Source organism: Syngnathus leptorhynchus, chromosome 16, assembly GCF_054491065.1.
Source record: "Syngnathus leptorhynchus isolate UIUO chromosome 16, UIUO_Slep, whole genome shotgun sequence".
NCBI classification, from domain to species: Eukaryota; Metazoa; Chordata; class Actinopteri; order Syngnathiformes; family Syngnathidae; genus Syngnathus; species Syngnathus leptorhynchus.
In genome coordinates this window covers 3,673,309-3,683,227 of record NC_141210.1, presented here as the reverse complement: position 1 = coordinate 3,683,227, position 9,919 = coordinate 3,673,309, and the positions used below count along the sequence as shown (strand labels likewise).

The window sequence follows — 9,919 nt, the reverse complement described above, 5'->3', positions numbered from 1 at the left end:
CGCCGAAGTGCAACTTTGCTTTTCTTCTCAAAATATCGGAATATCACCTCCGAACACATTTTCTTTGAAGGTTTCCGTGCTTTAATGCTGACACGTTGTTTATTGATATTCAGAGAGTGGGTTTTTTTCGGTGTCAAGATGACAACATGATCAGTTTTGTCCTTGTGATTTCAAAGGTGCCGCCGGGGTCTCAATGCATTGCAATTCTGCTGAGTCCGGTGCTCCGTTTGACATTGCAAATGTGTCACAGGGACGCTCGCCTTCCGGATCAGCCTGATGCAGCACTTGCAGACTTCAACGGGGCCTCACATTCACCTGGAATGTAAAAAAAAAAAAAAAAAAGTCTGGTAAGCATTTTTGATGACTGAGAAATTTCCTCGGTCGCTCATCTCGCTTGAAGCTGCGTCTGCTTATCTGTGGCCTCGTTCTGTTCAAATGTCACGTTGGTTTAAAGCGGTTATTAGTGGGGCACATTACAAAAGAAAACCAGCAGATGAGAGGAGTCATGCAGATTAGAAATTCTCCTTCCCTATTTTGCCCCTGCTGAGAAGGATGTGGGGGCTTCAAAAATCTGTGCCACTGAACCACAATCTTAAAGCCTAAAAATTTGGTTGGAATTTAGATTTAAAAAACAACAACTAATTTGACATCTGAAATCATCTAAAATTCACTCAAATGAAAAAGCTGGGTATTGAACAACAACAATAAATAACCAAACCATACAGATGATGTAATAATGTAGGATAAAATTCGTTGATTTATTTATTTACTGTACTATTACGTTTTTTTCGGGGGGTTTTCCGTCTTTTTTTGTTGTTAATATCGTTTTCGTCTTCAATTAAATGCATTTATAAGCAGGCAAACGCAACCCGGAAGATCGACGTCATGACGTCATGACGCAGACACCGATTTGAAGCGCTTGTTGAAACTGAAAGCAAAACACAACGCGTGTTTGGCTGACTGTTATGCGACAGAAAGCGTATTGCTAAAAGTGAAGCGCCCCGGTGGTTAAAGAAAGGTAAGGAAACTCTTCACGCTCTGATTGCTAAAAGCTTCTCGTCATTTGTATCCTATTTTTCTTTTAAACTTGAGTCACATAGCATTTGTGGCTAATGTTAGCATCGGGACAGCCAATGGTAAACACAAGTTACAAAGAGTGGATGTTAGCATGAATTAATTCTAAAGCAGTATTGTCTTTATACTTCGATAGTTTTCTCACCCAGTGAAGTAATAATGTTGTTTGGTCCGGATTGGAGAGAAAGGCTGCACACTATTAATGTCTAGCTTCACTTTGAATGGTAGAATCAATAGAAATACGTTTTACCTGGTCTACAACGCTAATATTATGTTTGACGTGTACATTATATATTCTAGCTAACTGTATTGTTTAAAATATTCCTGCACTCTGGTATTTTCTTCCCCAGCTTTGACATAATGTCTGAGGCTGAGCCCATCATCTCATCGAGACAGACGCAGAAAGAAATCAACGGCATTGCCACTCAAGTTGTATGCACACAATTCAGTAATTACATATTTATCGTCATAACGCAGTATGGCAAAATCGGAACCTTGGTGTCCGTCACACCCGAGTCCAAGTGCGATGACTTCAACACTCCGATATTCTCCACCAAAGTGCTGCTGGGAAAAGATGAGGTACGCCCGATGATTTTGTTGGCAAAAAGTGTGCAACTCTTCTGTTGAAATATTTTTCGGTATGTTTTCAGCCCCTGATACACGTGTGTGGTAAAAACCTGGGAACGTTTGTGTCACAACAAGCCGGCAGGCCTGTCCTACTGGGACTGGCTCTCAAAGACCCCTCAGTCGATGCAATTACGCAAATAAAAGAACTCATCAAAAGTTGCCAAGTTTGGTAGGAAGACTACAAGACCCCATCATCTCCCTTATTTCTTTTTTTAATTGAGTTGGATGTGTTTTTTTTTTATAGCAATATGTTGGAGCTATTGACCTACCTTACCAGTTTGCAAAAATAACGCTCACTTGTTTTGTCATTTGCCATGTGATCACATTTCATCGCAATGTAAATATTTGAAAGCATCACAAAACATTTTCAATAAAACAGGTTACAGATTACATTTGTCCATCATTGATTTACATCAGACCTCCCAAAAGGCGATCAATATAGAGATTCCTTTTGCTAATGATTAACCCTCGCAAACTGTATATCCAAAATGGTTTTATTTGATTCTGGAATTTGATGCCCTACCTCCTCTTGAAACTGTTGGTTTCTAAAAGGGCAGTGCAATCTTGAAACAGTGAAAGAGTTTAAAACAGCATGAGAATGATCATATGCACCACATATATTTTGAATATATTATGAATACTCCATATATTATTGCCAGACAGACCATTGAGATGTCTCACTAATAATTTTCATCCTCTTATGCTTGGAAAATGAACAGTGTGCATGTCGTCAACGTTCTTTGAGATTTGCAAGTCTGACTAGCAAAAATTACTAAACCTGTTTTGTCCGAGGTGTCTTATTGGTTCATGAAGGCATCATGGTGACGACACAGAGAGCTGTAGTCACGTGACGCTTTCACCTGTTCCTCCAACCTGTTTATCCCATCCGACGCTCGAATCTCAGTTTTGTTTCGATACTTTCAAATTTACACACTTTTTGTTTCATTTTATTCAGCAGGACTTAGTATTAACAGAACCTTTAAAGTTTGTTGTTATTTAGGGAGTTTAGGCTTATTTATTTTTAATTAAATTTTTTGCGGGCGGTGTTTTCAACGGACTTCGACCTCGCCTTGTCAGTTTGCGGCCTACCTGAGACAAACAAGGAAGTTGAGACGGTTGGACCTTGCCGTCGCGGTCCGTAAATAAATGACGCCTCACGTGCGCGGCCGCCGACCCTGAAAGGCGATTAAATTCTGATTTTGATCCGCTGACACTCGCCCCGAGACGCTCCTTCGTCTTTTTGTGGACCGGATAAAGTCGCCTCCGCCGCCATCGGGTTAAGGTGAGCACTCTTGGACACGACATTAGGTACACCTGTACAACCTGATTACATTCAATTTGAATGATTATTTAAAAAATAAAGTGCAGTTTCTCCAGCATGGTTACGGTCAGTCAACATAAATTTACCCTCAAATTTATCCAGCCTATTTGTTGACATTTTGAAGTTGTACCTAATTATTTGGCGAACCACGTAAGTAGTAACTCTGTCTTAGCTTTCGCTCAACAAACTGCTGATGTCAAACTCTTATGTTTGGAAAAAAAAAAAAAACTGCATGATCAGTCTCATCCGTGCTTCTCAGATGAACATCTCCGTGACCGACATGGACGTGTCACTGGAGAACACATCCATCGTCCACCTGAGCGCCCCCATCCTCCCGGACAGGACGGATGTGTCCAACATGACAATCATTCGCATGGCTAATGGCACCATCCTGGAAGATCAGCTTTTTCTCAACACCATGACCGCCCGAGCACTCTCCGGCATCTTTGTGTGGTCTGCCCTGCTCATTACGTGCCACCAGGTATGCGTCATTTAATTTTAAGTAACAAAATAACATGTATAACTGGCATACTAGTGTTAAAAAAAAAACAATTCAACTATTGTGACGCTTTAGGAAAAATATATAGCAATGGGTTCCAGTTTTAAATTGTAATATCATCATTTGCCAATAGTTGGTAGTCATAAAAAAATGTGTCCCCTTTCTTTCTATGTTAATAATTAACTCCAATGTGCTGCGCCTGCTGAGCAAATTTGTGTTGTGTTGCCGCTATAAGATTGAAACTGTCATAAACATGGACCCCCCCCCCTTGAATATGTTTTCAAGAACTGCTTGCTTTAATGTGCGCTGAACATTATTCAATATGTGCCTCACAATATGTGTAATCAGAGATGGCTGGGAAATAACACGCCGCTCGCACCTCCCTCGCTCAGGGACCAAAAGCAATTGTTGCATCCATAAAGGTTTATTACCTCACGCTTCACCTTTTCCCATCTCACTCTTTGAGGCCACGCTCGACTGTCGGCGCCAGCGACGGCTTCCCTCTTCAGCTTCGTGCCATTGCTCTTTTATGGTTTTACTGCACGACGACACGGCGATTTGAAAGGGCGAATAATGCTCACACGCTTGTAAAGAATCACAGGTTTCTGTTCTGCCAGGTGTTGCCTTTTATGGTCTGGCAGCAAACCTTGGCACAAGCTACGTCCACGTTTGCATAATCTTTTGAAAAGATTCCGCATTGACAGAGTCAAAATAATCTCCATCTGTGCTCATCGGGGTCATGCTAGAGCAACAGGTGGTGTCTTAATCTCATTTTTATGACAGACAAAGCCAAGGGGGGGGAAATGGGCGAAAGCTACAAGACCATTTCAAACTGAAATTCTATTTTAAAAAAAAAACAACTGCAACTTAAACTCTCACTCATGTTTTTTTTTTTGTTTGTTTATTTGCCGATTCTCAAATGCTGCTGTTTCGCTTCGTGTCCCCCTGGCAGATCTACACACACCTACGCTCCTACACGGTGCCAAACGAGCAGCGCTACATTATCCGCATCCTCCTCATCGTGCCCATCTACGCCTTCGACTCCTGGCTCAGCCTGCTCTTCATCAACAACAACCAGTACTACGTGTACTTTGACTCGGTTCGGGATTGCTACGAAGGTGCGTGCCCCCCGTCAACCGTCTCGTCATTGACATTTCCACCGTTTGACAATGAAAACAAGAAACCGACCAAACAAGTTTTTCAAAGCCGGTTGAGGTTCTGGTTTAGTGGGAATCTGATACCCGCTCACCTTTGTATTGGAAACAATTCACTTTAAATACGCAACAGTCAAAATATTGGAACGCTATCTGTCAAATATTTGAAGACTCAGAAAGATTAGTTTCAAGTTTGAACGGGCATTTTGTGGCTGACTGATGGCGACAGGAAGACACCAATCGCATCGGCGACCATGAGTCAATCACAGGAAGCGTGCCCCCCCCCCCCTCCATCTGCATTAGCTTTATTTAATCCCCACCTTTAAATAGCAACAAAGGATTAGGGACGAATTTCTAAGACACACAACCCCTTTGCAAGCCTCTTATTGTGAAACATTTATTGTTCCATAATGTCGCCGCTAATTATTCTTTATCGAGCCCAAGTTGGCCCGGGCTTCCTTTAAATGAATTTGAAGGTTATTGCAATTTATTGTCTTGTACAATGTGTTAAACGTACTTCTTTTTTTTTTTTTGTTCCAGCATTTGTAATTTATAATTTCCTGAGTCTGTCCTTTGAATACCTTGGAGGGGAGAGCGCAATCATGTCCGAGATTCGAGGGAAGCCGATACAGTAAGTTGTCTTCCTTGATGACCTGCCACTCATTGTGGCTTTTATTTATTTATTTTTTTGCACGGAGCTTTGCCATGAACTTGAACGCTTTCCTTTTCCCCACGCAGGTCGAGCTGCCTTTATGGCACCTGCTGCTTGGGTGGCATGAGCTACTCCATTGGATTTTTAAGATTTTGCAAACAGGTAAGCTTTAGGCTGCTTTTACTTTGATTTCACACATTTATTTTTCAAGACGTTCCCTTAAAATGAAGCAAATGCGCATCGCTGTAGTGTTCAGGTGATGCAATTTTTCCGCTGACTTCCAAGGTGAAGGAGAACAGAGACTTGCATGTATGTCATCATTATTGAACTAGAGATCAAACCAAAAAAAATGCCCTTTGCCTCACACAAGTCTTAGCTGATCAATTTAAGGAGCTGAGCTCGTACTGTAAGTCAAAGCGGAGTAGCTTTGCTTTTAATTAATACTCAGGAGGACGCAACAAATCTGGCCCGTCGATAGTTTCCACCGCTGAACTATCGCGAGTGCAAATTGTAGGGAAAGGAAAAAAAAAAAAGCCTCAGGTCATAGCAGGCAGGGAATTAATAATTAAAAAATGATTTAGTCTTTTTTTAATGGAAAATGTCAGCAGGTTGCCAACACACTTAGCAAAATAAAAATGTTGACTCAAATGCACTTTCTTTTCAAGTCGCTGTGCTCTTTATGAAATATTGCGGCATCGACGTGAATCATTCCGCGTTAAAGGCTCGCTTTCAATTAATTTGAAGCAGGAAGTAAACTTGACTTTTGGACCGGCGCGGTGTCCTCCTGAATGCCACGCCACGCCCGGCTATCTATCTTGTCTCTTTTTTTTGCGCTCTCCGAGAGATAACTTCATGATAACTGAGCACAGGTTTTTTTTTTTTTTTTGTCCAAGGTTAGAATTTATGACAATGCAGCTTTTGGTATTCAAGCTCGATACATGTGTACCCGATGAATCGGTAATGAATCGGCCACTGCGGCCCTATTTGTGTGCAGTCAGATGGAAGAATTGTACAAACAAATCCTTTGCCCTTCTTGCTATGGTGTGTGTGTGTGTGTGTGTTTGTTTTCCAGGCAACGCTTCAGTTCTGCATCGTCAAACCCATCATGGCGGCCATCACCATTATCCTACAGGCCTATGGCAAATACCACGATGGGGATTTTAAGTGAGCTGCGTCGCCCTCTCTTTTTTCCAGCTGCTTAGTTTGTGCTGATGGCGGAGACGTGTGACCCCTAAAGCTCCTCACAAGCGCACTTTTTTTGTTTTTTTTACATCCTGTCTTCAGCCCTCAGTGGTTTTATTCCTAAAGGCACTTCAACTACTTCAGACCATTTGAGACAGACGCTTTGTATCGTTAGCCTTTTAGCGTCGGACTAAAAGTGTATCGGCCGTGTTGTTCATCGGCAAGGATTCGATTTTCATCATCTCACCTTGTTCGGCCGTCTGACCTGACGTTGTTTTCCGTCTTGTGCTCAGCGTCAACGGGGGCTACTTGTACATCACCATCATCTACAACTTCTCCGTCAGCCTGTCGCTCTACGCCCTCTTCCTCTTCTTCTTCGCCACCAGCGACTTGCTCAGGCCGTACGAGCCCGTGCTCAAGTTCCTCACCATCAAATCGGTCATCTTCTTGTCTTTCTGGCAAGGTGAGACGTCCGCGTGGTAGTTTTTGCGTTCAGGACCGCGAGAATTCACCAAGCTGCTCACATTCAAGGCATGGTCCTCGCCATCCTGGAACGCTGCGGCGTCATTCCCAACGCGCTCTACATCGACGGGGAAGAGGTCGGCGCCGGCACGGTGGCTGCCGGCTGGCAGAACTTCATCATCTGCATGGAGATGTTCTTCGCCGCCATCGCCCTGCGCTACGCCTTCACTTGCACCGTCTACCAGGAGAAGAAGGACGACGTGCCACGTGAGCGGGGCGGCCTCCTTCCTTGTGTTCCTTGAGCCATTACACGCTTGTCACTTGGTATCGCTAACATCCCGATTGTCTCTGGCAGAGAGCATCCAGTCTATGCAGAGCATCTCCAGCGGTCTGAAGGAGACCATCAACCCGGGCGACATGGTGCAAGACGCCATTCACAACTTCTCGCCGGCCTACCAGCAGTACACGCAGCAGTCCACGCAGGAGGTAGTTCCGCCGGGCCCCAACGCCAAAGTCGCCGCCACTGCCGGCAAGGGCTCCCGCAAGTCAGACAAAGTCATGCTGATCATGTCTGACGACGACTAATAAGCCGCAGCATCCAGGTGGGTGCGTCCTCGTGGCTCTTTTACCTCAACCGGATTGGTTTTCCTCGACACAATGTTGAGCAATGACTGCTTTTCTTCTACTGAATTTTAACGAATAGCACAGCAGCCCGATATTTCGCCTTTCTTGGCTTTATAACAAACCACATCTTTGTGATGGCAAGTGACTGGAGGAGTGCGACAATGGTCGACACCGCCACCTAGTGGCAAAAGTTGCCACTCGTTTGAGTCAAGAAAAATGCAAGTTCCTAGTTTGGTTTTGGAGCAGGTACTTCAAACTGCAAAATAGATCACTGCAGAGTCTTTTGTATGTGTTGCATGCGTGGAGCTCCTCTGATGAAACTGTGCAACCAGAAAGCAGGTTTTGTAGCATCTGCACTCTTATGAATATATTTGGCAAAGCCTTTTAGTATCAGGGGGGACTATTTATAATTCCATGCGTTCTCTATTACGATATTTTCAGGTTTGATTGTAATTCTACGATACAGGCGCATCTCAAAAAATGATGAGATTGTGGAAAATGTAAGTTATTTCAGTAGTTTATTTCAATAAGTGAAACTCTTGGATAAGCATTGATAGTTAAACACCACCCAAAATGTGTTTTTTTAAGATGGCTTTAGCTTAAAGCTAATAAAAACCCTAAAAAAAAAAAAAAAAAACTAAAAAAAATTGTATCTCACATAAGAAACAGTCAAAATAATTTTTAACACAGACACTCGGTGAGGAATAGATTTTTAAAAACTATTTTCTATTAGTTTCACTTCTTGAAATGACACTATTCTAATTTATTGAGGTGCATCTGTAAAACATGTTGAATGTAAGTTGTTTATGTACAGACTGATTTTCAAAATAAATCTGAAGAAAACCAACATCAATTTTCCATTTTTGTAGACTTGACATAATTTTAATACCCATTAGTGCCAATTCATTGCTCTTCTTGAGACAAGAGCAAAATGAACTTTCATGTGGGGGTCCAAAGTGAAATTTGCAAGTATTCAAAATAAAGTCATCTTTATGTGTGTCAGATTAAAGTGAGTCGATTTGTGACAGGGTTGTTGTTTTTTTTTAAACAAGGAGAAATTTTTATTTGCTGGTACGAAAACAAGACACAGCAGACACGTCGTGGAATAATTTAGCATGGTTGAAATAACGCAGCAGAGACAAAAAGATTGGATTTCTACACCAGGCGAGCTCATTGAACGAGGAGGAAACATAAAAGTGAAAGATGACAAAAATAATTTAGGCATTTTATGAATGAGAATCAAACATGAATGAAATAAATATGAAAGAGCATAGTAATGACAGCAAACTTGCAATACCTTGCAACCACATCAAACGTATTCTTTAGGAATTTTTTTTATTTTTTTTTTATCTCGTGTAGCTTGTTCGACTGGTCGAGCTTGTTTGGATGACTAAAATATTCGAAGCTTTTTACGTAAGCACATTTCTAGACTATGTCATCATCGTGACTCACTCGTGACGAATGTATGTGAAAAATCTGGGGAAGAAGCAAACTGGAAAAAAAAAGGTAATGTCATCTTTATCTTATGCAAGTTGCTCTTAACTGCTTTGTGTGAACGGGCTAATTTTATTTTTGCGGTTATACAGTTGGCAGAAACGTGGGAACCAGCAACATTCACTTCAGCTGGAAAAAAAAAAAAAAAAAAAGGTTTGTTTTTTTGTTTACTGTACTCCTGCACTTGTCAATGTTGAAGCACTGATATTGAACAATGACTCGTTTTGCCACAGGAGGTCGCTGTCGGCTTAAACTTTCTGTCTGCCTCAAGCTTCATTGTGGAGGGACAGGATTTTTAGCAGCTCTGGGAATTCTTTCAGGTAGGATAACGGCTCTTATAAAAACATTACCATCGTGGTTAAAAATGAAATCAGAAAAATAAAGCGGCAACAAGAACATACGACGTGTGCTGTGCTGTAGATGCATGCTTACTTAACGCATGGGAGTCAAACATGTTCCGATCAAAATCGGCTGTCTGGATTTTACACTTTTTTTACACAAAAAAAGTGAACTGTCAGAATGTCAACTTACTCTAGTGACGTAAAACAAAAACAAACAAAAAAAAAACTGCAACTTTTGTGTAACGACACAACAACAAATTGTGCTTAGAGCAACTATCAGTGGCCTATAAATTCTCATCAATTCATGACCAAAATATTTTTTTCATTGCTGTATGGACACATTTTCAGCATCAATTACTTATGCTAACTGGACTTCAACAGAATATATATATATATATATATATATATATATATATATATATATATATATATATATATATATATATATATATAAAATGGAGTTGTGCATATAAAACTTACGTGTCAGGA

The 9,919-nt window shown here is 41.5% G+C and overlaps 2 protein-coding genes across 2 annotated transcripts; both read left to right on the top strand.

Moving 5' to 3' along the window:
• Positions 1 to 884: 884 nt before the first annotated feature.
• psmg3 (proteasome (prosome, macropain) assembly chaperone 3) lies at positions 885 to 2,081 on the top strand. The gene is made up of 3 exons (XM_085934189.1): positions 885 to 1,018; positions 1,425 to 1,653; positions 1,725 to 2,081. The coding sequence occupies exons 2-3, from the start codon at positions 1,435 to 1,437 to the stop codon at positions 1,872 to 1,874; spliced, it is 369 nt and encodes a 122-aa protein (XP_085790315.1). The 5' UTR covers positions 885 to 1,018; positions 1,425 to 1,434; the 3' UTR covers positions 1,875 to 2,081.
• Positions 2,082 to 2,518: 437 nt separating this feature from the next.
• On the top strand, positions 2,519 to 8,248 carry tmem184a (transmembrane protein 184a). The gene is made up of 9 exons (XM_085933030.1): positions 2,519 to 2,983; positions 3,282 to 3,503; positions 4,474 to 4,639; positions 5,216 to 5,306; positions 5,414 to 5,489; positions 6,400 to 6,491; positions 6,803 to 6,972; positions 7,041 to 7,238; positions 7,327 to 8,248. Exons 2-9 carry the CDS (start codon positions 3,282 to 3,284, stop codon positions 7,554 to 7,556), a joined length of 1,245 nt encoding a protein of 414 aa, XP_085789156.1. The 5' UTR covers positions 2,519 to 2,983; the 3' UTR covers positions 7,557 to 8,248.
• The last annotated feature ends 1,671 nt before the right edge of the window (positions 8,249 to 9,919 follow it).

What these genes read in the sequence shown, in the direction of transcription:
- psmg3 (XM_085934189.1), top strand. Translation starts at nt 1,435, where the DNA reads ATGTCTGAGGCTGAGCCCATCATCTCATCGAGACAGACGCAGAAAGAA. An exon ending in TGCTGCTGGGAAAAGATGAG is followed by an intron (nt 1,654 to 1,724) that starts GTACGCCCGATG and finishes GTATGTTTTCAG; the next exon opens with CCCCTGATACACGTGTGTGG.
- tmem184a (XM_085933030.1), top strand. Translation starts at nt 3,282, where the DNA reads ATGAACATCTCCGTGACCGACATGGACGTGTCACTGGAGAACACATCC. An exon ending in ATTCGAGGGAAGCCGATACA is followed by an intron (nt 5,307 to 5,413) that starts GTAAGTTGTCTT and finishes TTCCCCACGCAG; the next exon opens with GTCGAGCTGCCTTTATGGCA. An exon ending in CTTCTTGTCTTTCTGGCAAG is followed by an intron (nt 6,973 to 7,040) that starts GTGAGACGTCCG and finishes CTCACATTCAAG; the next exon opens with GCATGGTCCTCGCCATCCTG.